The sequence below is a fragment of the Coffea arabica genome, chromosome 2e (genome assembly GCF_036785885.1).
Source record: "Coffea arabica cultivar ET-39 chromosome 2e, Coffea Arabica ET-39 HiFi, whole genome shotgun sequence".
NCBI lineage: Eukaryota > Viridiplantae > Streptophyta > Magnoliopsida > Gentianales > Rubiaceae > Coffea > Coffea arabica.
Window position 1 is genome coordinate 74,880,287 of NC_092313.1, and position 15,239 is coordinate 74,895,525.

General features: G+C 35.8%; 2 protein-coding genes across 2 annotated transcripts; one reads left to right on the top strand and one right to left on the bottom strand.

The window, feature by feature from the left end:
• Positions 1 to 1,424: 1,424 nt before the first annotated feature.
• LOC113729492 (T-complex protein 1 subunit theta-like) lies at positions 1,425 to 7,038 on the top strand. The gene is made up of 12 exons (XM_027253785.1): positions 1,425 to 1,652; positions 1,766 to 1,894; positions 1,980 to 2,173; positions 2,893 to 3,001; positions 3,230 to 3,345; positions 4,108 to 4,180; positions 4,262 to 4,339; positions 4,426 to 4,548; positions 4,663 to 4,796; positions 5,396 to 5,546; positions 6,072 to 6,149; positions 7,003 to 7,038. Exons 1-12 carry the CDS (start codon positions 1,425 to 1,427, stop codon positions 7,036 to 7,038), a joined length of 1,449 nt encoding a protein of 482 aa, XP_027109586.1.
• A 3,162-nt stretch (positions 7,039 to 10,200) lies between these two features.
• LOC113733149 (bifunctional protein FolD 4, chloroplastic-like) lies at positions 10,201 to 13,146 on the bottom strand. The gene is made up of 5 exons (XM_027259334.2): positions 12,777 to 13,146; positions 12,222 to 12,547; positions 11,375 to 11,611; positions 11,076 to 11,243; positions 10,201 to 10,897 (listed from the first exon to the last, which is right to left on the bottom strand). The coding sequence occupies exons 1-5, from the start codon at positions 13,027 to 13,029 to the stop codon at positions 10,727 to 10,729; spliced, it is 1,155 nt and encodes a 384-aa protein (XP_027115135.1). The 5' UTR covers positions 13,030 to 13,146; the 3' UTR covers positions 10,201 to 10,726.
• Between the last annotated feature and the right edge of the window lie 2,093 nt (positions 13,147 to 15,239).

The following is a 15,239-nucleotide window of genomic DNA, read 5'->3' on the forward strand; positions in this document are numbered from 1 at the left end:
AAACAACATAAAAAGGCTAAAATGAAGCAAAACAGCCCCTGAAATTTATTTATTTTTGTTGCCTTGTATGCTACAAAAATGACACAAAACTTAGTCAAACAACCTCCCCAAACCATTAACTAGTCATGATTATTCATTTTAACAACAGTACATGTAAGAAATTAGCATTTTAATCTGATTTTTCATCTTGGCATTTTTTCAAACGGTTAATATGCATGCATAAGAAACATTTCCTTTTCCTCAATCTAGTTCATGTCATTTCCCAATTTTTTAACCATACAACAACAACAATGCAAGGCAGCCAGCAGAAACGAAAGAAAACTAAACAATGAAGCGTTGATTTAATATAACAAAAACTAAAACTATACCTCAATAAATATGGAAATCTTTCGGTTGAAGCTTTTTTGATGAAGTTTCCAAGCCTTGACCGATAGCTGCCCTCTTTTTGATATGCTTGACTTGCTAGTAGGTATGCGTGTGAGATTGAGAGGGGAAAAAGGAGAAAAGAACCGAGAGGGATAGGGAATTTTTTTCTTCTTCTCTATTTTCTTTTTTTCTGCCCCAGTCCGAGAGAAGGAGAGAGTGGGGAGTGGAGAGTTTGTGTTGTGTACCTTTTTTTTCTTTGAGGGAGAGAGCCGAGAGTATCTTTTGCCAAAGTGGAGCTTGTGTGTTAGGTTCACCAAAATGATTTTCTCCACCTAATGAAAAGAAAGGTGCCTGGGATAAAATGATGATTTCTTCCAAATAAAAAAAGAAAGATGCATGGAGATTTTGAGTGCAAAAATGGATCAATAGTGCATTTGGTGAAAGAGCAATAATTATGAGAAGATTTTTGATTTCTTGATTTTCTCTTTTTTTTTTATTTTTTTTGTCCTAAAATAAACCTGTAAAAAATGAGAAAAATACACATTAAAATGTAAGAAAATAAATAACTCATTAAATAGAAAAAATTCGCTAAAATATTAAAGATTGACAAAAATTTGGTGTCTACACTCCCAAGCAACTGGATGATCATTATAAGCTTAAGCACAAGATTGCAGAGAAGCATTTGATTCGCTGCACATGTGGGAGCCGCTTTTGCTCAGCCCAATCACCGTCCGAACACAAGATGAGTGACTGCCCGGTAAAGGGCTTCAGAGATTGGAAGCACTATCGAAAATATGCTGCAAGCAACAGACGGAAAAAATATGACGGTCCAATAGACAGAGCTAGAGGGGAAGACAAAGAGGAAGAAGAAGAGGAGGAGAAGCTTTTTTCGGAAGTTGAAGAGGAAGAAGAAGAAGAAGAAACGAAGGGTGGTGTTTTCTTTAAAGGTAAAATATGTAAGTTATTTTTACATTTGTATATTTCATTGGGATCTGTGCATAATCCGTTTCGATCTCTCTCTCGCCGCCCCCACCCCCTCCCCCCAAGGTATGGATAAGATGGTTATTATCAACCATCTCGACAAGCTTTTCGCTGCCACCATTGGCAACAAGCTCGGAGTTCTGCACCTTGCTGCTAAGATCTTGGTTCTTGCTGGCAAGGCCCAACAAGGGGAATTTGGTGTCGGTGCTAAGTTGTGCGTCTCTTTTGCCGAGGAGCTCCTCCAAAATGCTGAGGACCTCATCCGAATGGGTCTGGACCCCAGCACTATTTACGCCATTAACAAGGTTTCCTTCCCCTGCCGCCATTTTTGTTTTTGACTCTTTACTGCATTCTGCACTTTTTTTTTCTTTCTTTTTTTTTAATTCGCTGAGTGAAACCAATTACCATCCTGTTTCAGACAATCCAAGTTCTAGAGGAATTGGTTGAACCAGGTTTGGATACTACTCAAGTTATTTTTCGCATGAAAGCTGCTGTTGCTAGCAAACATTTTGGTCAAGAGGATATTTTATGCCGTATTGTTGCTCAGGTAAATATTGCTAACTCTGCTGTTGTTAGTGCCTCGGTTGCGATTCTTCCTTTGTCATGAATTGTGTGATGTATTTGCAACACAGGCATTCATCCAAGTTTGCTCAAAGAACCCGGCGAACTTTAATGTGGACAATGTCAGAGTGGCAAAACTCTTGGGTGGTCGTCTGCGCGATAGTATAATAATCCGAGGTATGGTATTGAAAAATGATGCTGTGGGAAGTATAAAGAGGATGAAGAAGGCAAAGGTAAGCACTCCTGAGCATGCTTCTGGTAGTTTGTATGCTATTAGCCAGTTATTTACTTCTTAGGATTTATTCTTTTTAACTTTTTTTGTTTTTGCGTTGAAGTGAATCTTTTTCCCTTCACGTGTTATCTTGATCTATTTGTTGACGCTGTTGAAAAACTCTTTAGCATTATAGCTTTTAAACTACCAATGTTTTACGCATATAATATGATTACTGGTTGTGCTTTGAAACACTTCACTATGTTTCCTGTGCAATTTAATTTAAATCAATGTAACACATTTTAAGGTTGATAGAGTAGCATTCCAACCTTTTTTCCCTCTGTGTCTTGTATGCTTCTGCATAAAAGGACATCATTTTTTATTCGAATCTTTGTCCAATTTTTTAATGATCTCCCTCAATGAAGTAGGGTTCTAGCACATACTAATTCTTCAGTCCTGGAAATATGCTATTTTTTTAAAATTCTATCTTCATTTGTATTACCACTTGTTGATTAAAATGGAAGTAGTCTCACATGTTTAATGCCTCTGCTACATGAGTTTAATCAAATTCTACGAAAGATGTGTTGGGTTATTCAGTCTGCTCTGAACAGCACATGTTTTCTATTAACTGTGAAAACTTCCAAAATTTCTGGTCGTGCTTGTTTTTAAGAGGTTTCAGATCATGGCAAATTGTTTTATGCTTCTCATGATGAAAGTTAGGAAGGACACTACTCTTGTTGATTTATCTATGATTGATATTCATTCTTTATCAGGAGCATTAAAACTTTGCAATCATTCCTGCAAGTTGCTATGTTTGCTGGAGGTGTTGATACAACCGCCACAGAAACAAAAGGAACTGTCTTAATCCACAGAGCTCAACAGGTATTAAGGGGGGCTTCTAGTCCTTTAGATCCTTGTTCGTAAAGACCTAAACTTGGTTTTTCAAAGACTAAACCCGTTTTCACATGGTATTTATAGTGTTCATCTATTTTGTTTGCTTTTGTGGAATTCTAGAGCATTTAGTAATCTATTATGTGTTAATGCGCTCTCGTCTCAGAGTCTGGTAATTGTTAATCTGTTCTGCTTTTGCAACTTGAAAATTATGCCAAGATTGGAGCAGCTAAGGTTGGGGAACTCATAAAAGCAATTGCAGGATCTGGTGCAAAGGTTATTGTTAGTGGAGCAGCTATTGGAGAGATGGCACTACATTTTTGTGAACGTTACAAGTAAGCCATTTTCTCTGCCTATTGCTTTTTTTTTTCCCCTTTATGTCTACAGAGAAATGAGAAGTCGAGTGCCTTTTCATTTCTGCTAACCTAGCCCATTGAAGGAATGGCTTAATCTCCTAGTACAAAGAGAGTTCTAATTTGCCTTCGTATCTCAGTATGAGGTTTTTATACAGTAAGAGAGAGGTAAGAATATCATGTTCTTATGGGAATGAGGTAGGGCCTGAAAATATTAGGACATTCTGCATAGTAGACTACTGAAAGAACGTGTGTATTGGTCACTTGTTTCGACTACTTTACATCTGCTTGAATTTCTTGGGAAACTCGAATAGGCAATTAATCAGCTTGAAACGCGATTACTTTCCTTTAGCTTTGTGTCATTTTGCGTTCCCTTACTCACCTTGGATACACTGCAGAAATTTTCCTTTATTAAGCGTATTTCGTACAAGAGAAGATGTGTAAAATCTGCTTGTTCCTAACTTTTTCCATTATCTCTATTGTTTTCCATTTTTTTTTTGTTTTGGGGGGGGGTGGGGTGGGTTGTGGGTTGGTGTTTGGTGGGACACGGTAATCATATTTGGAGTCTTGGACGATTTTGCATTTTCCTTGACCTAGATCTTGAATTGCTATCATCATGGTTCATCTTTTCATATGCATGCACAATACTTGCATATGGAATATCACGTCATTTTGCTTAATTGTCTACTTGCCTGTGAACCTATTATGTTGAACAACTGATTAGCCAATACATATCCTTTACAGGCTCATGGTCCTAAAGATTAGCTCCAAATTTGAGCTTCAACGGTTTTGCCATACCACTGGTGCTGTTGCTCTTGTAAGCATCTTGCAGTCAGAGAGTATTAAGTTGTGAAACTTTTTTGTATTGTTTCTGATTTTTTTTGTCATCTCAATACAGTTGAAACTTAGTCCGCCAAATCCAGATGATCTTGGATATGTTGATTCCATTTCAGTGGATGAAATTGGTGGTGTTAAGGTATGATAAGACAGCCCGTGGCGCTGAACTCTCCAATATGTAGTTGTTTCAACTGCTTGTATATGATTTTTATGAATGATGAATAGGTTACAATTGTAAGAAATGAAGAAGGTGGAAATTCAGTATCCACAGTTGTTCTGCAAGGCAGCACTGATAGTATATTAGATGATCTTGAGAGAGCAGTTGATGATGGAGTTAATACATACAAGGTACCCTTTGCTGAATATAAAAGATATACACATGGAATGATGGGTTGTCTTCTAGATGCCTTTGCAAGTTGTTAACTATTTGCTTCTAGGTGATTTGCAAGTTTTTACTTGCAGTTGGGATCTAATACACTTTGCTATTTCCATCTATACCAGGCAATGTGCAGGGATAGTCAAATAGTACCCGGTGCTGCAGCTACTGAGATTGAATTAGCCAGAAGACTAAAGGAGTTTTCTTTCAAAGAAACTGGGTAATGCACTTTCTTGCAGCAAAGCATGTCTTGTTTTAGGTTATTGCAGTTGTGCTGAAGTGCAAGATATACCTTCACATGCTTGAGCAACTATTCTATCCATTTTGCAAGTGTATTTTTATAGTCCTTGTTTAGAGAAGTTTATGTGCATCTGCTTGTGGCTGCCAACTGTAACATACATCTTTCTACTATATACGTTTGTTTGATTATTTGCACGGGATAAGTTAAGGTTGAATAAATTATTGGACTTGCTTGTTTCTCATGCATTTTTTGGCTCAACTGCTGAATGATCCGGTTGAAGAGTTAGTGTTCTGGCTCTATATGATTGAACAGTGTGCTAATCTGAGTTAGAGGACCATTTTATTGACATTAACTTGATGACAAGTGCTGCATTCTATTTCTGAAAGTGTTTTTGTTGAATGTTTATGCAAATATTTACTGGCTTCTCATAGCCTTTGGCATACTGTGACTCGTCTATTGTTAGCTTGATTTCTTGTCAATTAGTAAACTGAATTGTAGATGATTTGTTTGGTTGAGGCTCAGATTTTTCCATTGCCTTGCAACTTAGATCAGTGTGCAATTTCCAAATTTGCTGAAAGTTTTGAAATGGTACCTAAAACCCTGGCTAAGAAAGCTGGGCTTAATGCTATGGAGATCATAGCATCTTTGTATGCCGAACCTGCATCTGGGAACACCGGTGTTGACATCGGTTTGGAGGAAGGCATCTGCAAAGATGTCTCCACAACCAGTGTATGGGACCTATATACCATAAAGTAAGCTTTTTTCTTATATTGCTGAAATCCACATTCAATTTTCTAGCGTAGAAGGTTCAATTTTGAAGATTGAGAGCAATTTTTACTTTTAAAGTCATTCTTGGAGTAAGCATTAAACCCTGCTGGTAAAGGTTGTTCAGAAGATTGTTTAGCAATTTCTAGTGACCCGCATATGTCATGCATATTAAAGGCTACCACCTAACTAAATCTAGCTTTTGCGGAGCAACGTAAACAAAAGCTCAATGGAGATCCTGAGCTCTGTCGATCTTGATCATTGGATCCTCAAAATTAATCAAAAGATCCAAGCAGCCCAGTTGTGCATGAGCTTGTGAAAACGGGAGCTGATACTCAAGTGCTTGCCTGCTTGGGTTTTTTTCTACCCATGAAGGAGATCTTTTTTAGTTTACTCTCCCTGGGATTGATGCATTCTAGAATATTCTTCAGCAACTCGATCTATTCTGAAATATCGAATTTAATGAAGTGTCAGATGGTTCTTAACTAGGGATTTGATTCAATTGACAAGTTTTTTGCTCTCAAATATGCTGCTGATGCTGTTTGTATTGTCCTGCGTGTAGACCGGGTAAGACATTCTTGGCATCTTTACTTTTCTTGTTTGTAATGCTGTTGTCATGATACTGGTAGTGAATTACCCATTTTTGTGGTTTATGCTGCATTTAGTTGACTTTTTTTTTAATATGAAAGAGTTTCACTTGGTGGTAGAGAATTCAATGTAGTTTATAGAGCAAATATGCAATAATTGGCAGGATTACTTGGTAATTGGTACGTAGGTGATGGCCATGGTTCTAGGTATAGGTTTTCAGTTGATCAAGTTATTCTGTGGGTTGTGTGATTGTCTTTTGAATGCACAGCCTAGAAATTTCCCTTATTGGGGCTAAGTGAGGATATAGGTGAATTTGCAGAGACTTTCCAAGTGTGGAGATCTTAGATCTCCTAAGTGGATCAGAAGTCATGCATCATGACAGGATTTCTTGGACATGCTAAAAGCTCATACTATACCCTATCACTAGTTTCAAAAGAAGGCTTGGGTTAACCACAATATTTAAGTATAGTTTGAGATTCTTGTAGTTATTTTGCCTCAGTTTGGGACACTAAGGTCCCATAAGGAGGGTCTAAACGGTGCTGCTGTTGTTAATAATTGTGGATGCCTTTGCTGGAAATTTTGATCATAAATCTCATCTGACTTTTAGTAGGTGTAGTGCAATATTTTCAATTGCTTTGATATTGCTACAACCAGCAAAAGGAACAATATTTTCCATCAAAATCCACAGTAATGCATTTTGGTCTTAAACATGTGCATTTGTTCCACCCACAGAATGATGGAAATGGTTCTTCTCATGTTTCAACGTTAAGAAGTTTTCCTCATCTTTTACAATAATTGTGATTGTGTGCTGTATATTGGTTTCCCGATACAGATTATAATTGCAAAACCAGCTGGTGGTCTGAAATGAGATCCTCCTGTGGAGATGGATGGATGGATGATTGAGTGTTGAATATGAATGTAAGAGTGATTTAGATTTTGCTTCTAGTTTTCTGGGCCTCTAGTTTCCTGTGAATATGAAAAGAGATCCAACAACTGAAAGCCCATTGCCCATTGCAGTCGGCTCTCACATATGAAGCTGGTGCAAGGTTTTTGCCTGCAACAGATGAAACTTAGTAGTATTATAATTGGGCCTGTTTGGAAGTTGAATTTTTACTCAAGTTTGTTTTATACTAATTTTTTACCAACTTTAGCTACAGTACACACTTCAAAATACCAAAAACACACAAAAAAATTCTCCCCTTCCCCTTTTCTTCTTCTTCCTCCCACACCTGAACCTACCACCATCTCCGTCGCCGGCCACCACCTCCGCTGCCGGTACCCGTGTCAATCACCTCTTCCGGCGCCGACTACCTGAACCTAGTTCCAGTCAAAAAAGTTTCCTAATTTCGCCATTATCTCACTTAATATTGCTCCCAGGAAAACTCCAGACCACCCACCTATCAAAATTTCCCCAACAAATTGCCAACAGGAGGTGAGAACTGGCAAAAGCTTTTTTTTTTTTTTTTTGTGGAAAAAGAACTAACAAAAGCTCAAGTTGATTTATCTACCAAAAAAAGAAAGGGGATCTTCTGCAAAATTGTAGCCATCAAAATTCAAAACCAACAGCCCACCAGACATCCACCGCATCATCAGGCTTCCTAACTTTCCAACTTAGAATCTTCCCAGAAACGCAAATTTTGATCCGTACGGTGCCGATGAGATAATCTCCCCAGAAATTTTGATCCGCACGATGCCGATGAGATAATCTCTGATATAGCCGACGGGTGAGGGAGAGGGAGGGGTGGCGGGCAGGAGAGGGGGAGAGAAAACAAAGCAAAAAAGAAAGAAAGTTGCAGCAGTTTCAGGAGAGGAAACAGGGAGGAAGAAAAAGAAAAAAGAAAGAAAGACAAAAAAGAAAAAAGAAAAAAGAAAAAGAAAGACAAAAGGAAAAGGAAAAGGAAAAAAGTTTTTTCATCTTACAAAAAGTTTTTCTACAATTTTTACAGTGATCTATAGTAAAGTTTTACACAAACATCCAAAAAACTCACCTTCCAAACGAGGCCGTTTAGTACAAAACTAAGACAAAATGGATTTCGACAAAGATAAATAAATAATTAAAACAAAATGGATTGATATGTTTTTAACACTGAGAATAATCATTCATACACACCTTAGTTAGCTAGTCTAAATGTATAACAACAAATCATAGTTGCGGGATTGCCGGCATCTGATTTTATAATTATGGGTTCTGCATTTTTGCCTAAAATTTGGAGAGAGAGAGGTTTGGTAGAGTACCTTGGGGTCTCCGCAAGTGAAGTAGCAATCAATTTGTCCCGGGTTTGCATTCTTGATGACCATAACTAGAAGTGACAAAATGGATATATAGTTGATAAATGGTTTTAGTTAAATAGATAATGGATCAAATTGATCCAATTCAATTAAAACTATTTAATAAATGGATCTAAATGGATGTCATTTAAATGGATAGTGTAAACTGATCCATCCATTTATCCATTTACTCTCCCAAATCCTAAATTTAAGATCCAAATGTTTTTTTTTCCAAAAAATACAGATCCCCAAAGTTCTATCCTTAAATCACCTAAAACCTTTTGGTAATAACAAATGCTTGTACTATACTCTATTTCAGTTCTTCATAAAATTAGTTTAGTTCCAAGAAAATTTAACTGCTGTGGTCAATTTAGACCTTTCATCATTACTTTAAGTATCATTTTGTAAAGTAATGAACAATTAAGAACTTCGCTACATTTTTACAACTTTTGGGTGAATTGAATACGGATTTACAGTGAAAAGAAGTTTACGTTTCCAATTTTTTACACTCCTATTCAAGTGAGATGCCTTGAATAAAAGTGGAGTTCTAGTAAGAAATCTTATGTTATTTGACAAGTAAAATATTTTCATCACATGTGCACGTAATATCTAAAAATGTATGAAACTCCTTATTATATTATTGATATACAAGCTACATTATATTACTTAGTAAATTAGGTGCCTTTTTTTTTTTTTTGATAGTTGGTTGGGTGATAAGGGGAGAGGGATTGTAAGTATGAGAATTTGGATTCAAAACCTTCAACTTATTAAAAAAAATAAAAGAAGGTGTCATTTACGTTTCTTAACCAATATTGCGGGATACTAATTAGAAAAATTATTTTTATAAATAAAAGAAATTAAAAAAATGAAAAATTATTTTAACTGGACCCACCAAAACCCATCAACGGCTGTACGTTGCATCACATGTCGCTAAGTCACCTGATTGGATCTCCCCAAGAAGAAATATCATCTGATTGGAAGGTGCAACATTGTATAATCCCATTCTATTTCACCTTAACACAGCTCTTACCAAAATAAGTGGGTCTCTTTGGTAACTAGGCCCTTGTGGGGTTGCCATACCACATCGGTTCTGGGAGGTTGGGTTTGGATTTATAAGTCCCCAGGAGGATCTCAAGAGTTGCCGGCTTTTGAGGTTTCTTTTGGAAGTTACTGGCTTTTGAAGTTTCTTCTGGAAGTTAGGTTCATAAAAGCCGAATTTCTAACTTCTGTTAGAAAAGGTTAAGAGTGGTAACTGGGCCCACTAATGCTTGTTACACATACAAGTGTCACATGTCCAGTTAATAGACAGCATGAGCGATACGGTTAAACTCAGATTCACTCAACTAATGAAAACAGAAATAAGAAAATCCACCCAAAAAGATTTGTAAGCACTAATTAGCTCCTAGTCAATCCTATCTATGTTGACTGTTTTTTAAGTTAAATGGATGTATATAGATTACATGGATAATCCATTTAAATTCATCAATATAATTGGATTTAAATGGTTATCCATTTAAAACCATTGAATTTATATGGATCATCCAAATCCATTTAAAGTTGGTTTATATGGATGGATTGGTGGATATGAATCCATTTTGCCACTTCTACTTGCCTGTTAGTACCTTTTCTGCTTGATTGTGATGATTAATATAGACAAGCTACACAAGCATAAAGCAATACCGTATGTAAAGATATCTTGAGTCTATGGAATGACAATTTTGATGAAACTAACTAAAATAAAAATTTCACGTAGACAGCAGGATGAATTCAAAATAAGTGCATGCAACCAGAAAATCAAAGAAAGAATACAATGTGCATGTAAATATAACTAATCCTGATGTTGATAATGTTGCCAAATCAGAAGCCAGTGCTTCTCTTCATGGGCAAAGACTGAACACAAAAATGCAATCTTAACTTGAAAATAGGATATCCTATTTTTCATCTAAAAGGCTGGCGTCCTCATGGCTCGTTTGTTGTTCGCTTCCTTCTTAAATTACCCATCTTGCACGGTTCTGTCTATATGCACATCATTTACCAATTAGTAAGCACGACCAATTGCTCTTAATCATTTGAAAATACTGAGCCAAATAGGATGCTTCTTGCTCCAAAGGACTCCCTATATGTCATCTCTATAATAGCTGCATAGATTTTGCTTGGCAAAAAGGCGGACAAAATTTTATTTTTGGTGCCCTACATGGAAAGAAGATGGGAGGAAGTCCCAACAAAGGACCTGCACTTGTTTGAAGGAGGGCCTCTGCCTATTGGGACAAGAGGTCATGGTGAAAATATCAATTGAAGTTGTGAATTCTCTTTGCAGACGTCAGAGTATTTGACAGCAGCATTGCTATCGTCATAGGTCCAACTCCGCCGGGAACAGGAGTGATAGCAGATGCAATTTGCCTAGCCTCATCATAACAAACATCACCAACTAGCCGATAGCCCCGAGGGCTTTCAGAATCCTGTCACAAAGGCACAACCAAAATTACCTCGTTATTAAAGCACGCAAACAAATTCAACACTGCAGCTTAGAGGTTTTAAGCAAACAAAACATTCAAGGGGCACTTGGAGCAGAGGAAGGGGGAGAAGGGATTGAGGCAGTGGAAGCGAAGTGCCCAATGACAAATGAAGATACCCCACCTCAACTGGATTTATCCCAACATCAATAATAACTGCACCAGGCTTTATCCAGCTACCCTTCACCATATTTGCTTGTCCTACAGCTGAGATGATAATATCAGCTTCTCTAGTAAACTCCTCAGGATTCTTTGTTCTAGAATGGACAACACTCACAGTTGCATCTTCCCTCTACCATCCCAAAGTACCAAGGGAAAACCAAAAATTAAAACAATTCAATCTATTAACAGGGAAAAAAAAAACAGTGATACGCTAGCTCGGAAGATTTTAATTGAAAGATTTCCAGCCAGCAATAATCTTACTTGTAGCAATAGAGCAGCAGGCATCCCAACAATATTACTCCGGCCAATAACAACTGCTCTCTTCCCTTTGATAACAACACCATATCTATGCAACAATTCTATGCATCCTTTAGGCGTGCAAGGCACAAATAGTGGTTCCCTATCTCGCATGGCAAGACGTCCAATGTTTAGTGGGTGGAATCCGTCCACATCTTTTTCAATGCAAACAGCATTTAATACATTCTGCTCGTTGATGTGCTGTACAAGATCCATGAAGACAGGAGTTAAAAGTGACCTCAAACAAGAACTTATAAGTTAACATTAGTAACTTCCGAGTCTCTTACTATAGAATCTTAAGTTGTCCTAAACCATTTTTATCAAGCAGTCAATCAATTTACAATTTACAGATAATGAAGGAAGCAGAGAATAAGTTCAATTTGCATTGAGCAATGAGAGACAAATATAGAAACACAAGATAATCATAATGGTAAACATGCATAGCTTTCTAGTCCTCACTCATCAAACGGAATAATTTTAATGGTCCCAAAATGTTATATTGAAGAAATGAAAGTCCAGGGAAAATTATAAAAGACACAATAAAGTATTAGCTACATTGTAATTCACAAACATCCATTAAAGAATAGTTCACTTCAGAGCAATGCTTCATTTACAAAAGAAATTAGCTCTACTTCAACTTGACTCAAGATAGCAGAGGAAACCATTGAAAATAGTTACATTTTTTTTTTCCTTATCATTTCAAGCACAAACCATACCATTATACAGGCAAAAAAAAAAAGTAGATTCAGGCATATTTTGCAACCGAATTTGATCCAAAAAGGACAAGAAATAATGATATTCAAAACCATACAGAAGGTAAAGGTAGCTGAACAAGGATGCCATGAACCGCAGGGTCATTATTAAAACTTGAAATATGCTTAAGCACTTCTTCTTCTGTCGCGTCTTTAGGCAAACACGCTTCAAAAGATTTAATTCCTGCGTCCTCACAAGCTTTCTTCTTGTTGCGAACATAAGTTGCTGAATCCTTCCTGTCCCCAACTAGGATCACTGCCAGCCCTGGAACGACGCCTAGTGCCTCCTTCATCTTAGATACTCCTGCTGCTACTTCCTCTCTGATTTCTTTAGCAACCCTTTTTCCATCAATAACTTTAGCAGAAGGTTCAGTAGCCATAGCAGCTGATTAACAAAATTCAAGAAACATTAGGAAAAAATAAAGCAAAAACCCGATGAAATTCAATGAAAAGACAAGAAACCCACAATCACAAAATGTTGAAGACGTGATTTTTTTGACCTAATTGTCAAATTTTATCTCAAGCTGCATGCATAATCAAGCAAAGACATAAACTTTGATTTTCAAAAACAAAAACGAATCTTTATGAGCAATTCATACGAAGTTGAATTGTACCAGCAATGAACGAAGGAGGGCTGATAGTTTGAGCGAAGACAGTTGTGGGATTTTTGCACGGACGCAGATGGACATGACGGAGGGGGTTGAAGCGGCGGTGGAAGTGAAAAGCTCTGCATTTGGAGGAGGTGGTGGCGGTGGTCAATGGGAGGAGTCGAGGAGAGGAGGAGGAGGAGGAGGAGGTTGAGCAGCCGGAGAATACGAGTTTTGAAGTGGTAGACGACGTCGTCGTCATGGAGGAGGGCGATGCCATGAATGGCCGAAGCGATTGGAGCTGCCTGAGTATCAGCCCTATGCTTGCTGATGCTTTAATCCCGCCTTTGTTGCTTTTAGGGTTTAACGCCTTTGTAGCAGTGTAGAAAGTACAAGTTTTTACCACAACCGAATGAAATTTTACAGAGACAATTGAGAAAGTTTCTCACCCAAAAGGAAAAACATCTGCTTCTTTTCTTTGCTTCTAATTCTTTCTCGCCCAAAAGAAGATGGGTAAATTATTTTAGTAAATTTGTAGATTTAGCTGGATGGTAGATCATATACTTCGAAAATTTAGATGCTTTGTATGCACCTATGTATATATAAAAGTAGCTATTTTAATCATAGTGTTTCTCACTTTTATATAAGCATGTTTAATTTAAGAGAATTAATGAATTATGGATTACTTGGGTTTTATCCATACTGAATTCTATTTGGATTATATTATGTGTTTAAAAATTATCTCTAATTTTAAAATAACTTTAAAAAATAACTAATCTTATATTAACGATGTTTGCTTTCTATCAAATTATTAAAATGATTATATTATATGTTTAAAATTTATCTTTAATTTTAAAATAACTTAAAAAAAACTAATCTTATCTTAATGATATTTGCTTTCTACCAAATTATTATATAGAAATATAGTAAAACCTTTTTAAATCACAATCATTGAAATCTTACAAATCCCATAAATTACTTCCTTTCATCACCATATCATTGATTCGTATTCAAATTGTTCATCATATCTTCTTAATTTTGAATTAACTTAGTGTAAAAAAGAGAATTAACTGTTACACCGATAAATTTATCAATATTATTGAAAAATGAATATTTATTGATGAAGAAAAATGGGTTAATGCATCTTTTTCTACTTAATTAAGTATGAATATATAATTCTAGGTTTATGGTCATTATAAAAATTTAAATTTTCAAAAAGAATATTTATAAAAAAAGAATATCTACCAAGTTTTAGATATGGGGTACATTATTTGATGTATACTATCATATTATAGTGAAAAGTATGTAAACAAATTTTTAAAAATTAATAAATAATTAAACATTTAAAATACATTAATTTTTTAAAATTAATATGAATGAATATGTAGAACCGTTGTTAATTTTTATATTTAAATTATTCATATTTGTATAAATTAACCATAAATAAAAAACAAGACCTTAAATTCTAGTATCCATTTGTTTGCTAATAAATATTATAAACCATTGCTTGTCAGAAAATATGTGTGTGTGTGTGTGTGTGTGTGTGTGTGTATAGGGCTAATTTTAGAAACCTCCCTTAAGGTTTGTAAAATTATACTAACCTCCTTTGAAGTTAAGGTTTTGATAACAAAATCAATCCAAATCAAAAAAAGTACCATTAAAAAAGTGTTTTGAGAAAAGAGATAGTACTTTTATTCTACAAATGCCCTTTTTATGCTCGTGTATAAGCTATATTGTAAAGGAATGAAATACATATATAACAAAAGTGAGGGAAGATAAGTGCAAATAGCAAAGAGTAAAAATAAGTAGTAATTGATTTTCTCTACAAAGTTGGACTTAGGGCTAGTGCATTGGATTACAACAGTTATTTTTTCCCGTCTTTATCATTTTGCATATAAAAGGCAACAAGAAGCATTAAGATGGATCTCACTTTCACCTAAAGCAGTAAAATTTGAGGTGGGAAAATAGTGATTTTGTGTGGATTTTGCAAGTTGAAGGTGAAGTATATATGTAGAAACTATAGCCCTGTTAAGCTACATGAGGAAATCATAAAATTCACTCATATCCTTTTACATCAAGAACAAATATTGCAAGTGTAATCGCAAGATAGTTGTGAAGATTTTTGAGAGAATAAAAAATTCAAACAAATTACTGTTAGTGTATCAATTCAGACAAATTCAGCTGTGAAGATTTTTGGTGTATCAATTTGTGAAAGTGAAAAAAAATTTGGTGCATCAATTGGCACCATTTTGTAATTACAGGTTATTGTTCATCATTAAAAATTTTCTAGTAACTATTTTTGTTAATTAGTTAGTAACAGTTAATTAGTGCCCTAATTACTTAATTGCCAGATGTTAATTTCCAATAAGACATAATATCTTAGGATGTATGAGTAATTTTCTTCCAATAAGACAATATAAGGGAAGTTAGTATTACTTTGCAAAGCTCAGGGGAGACAAGTGAAATTGTCAAAAACCTCAAGAGAAATTT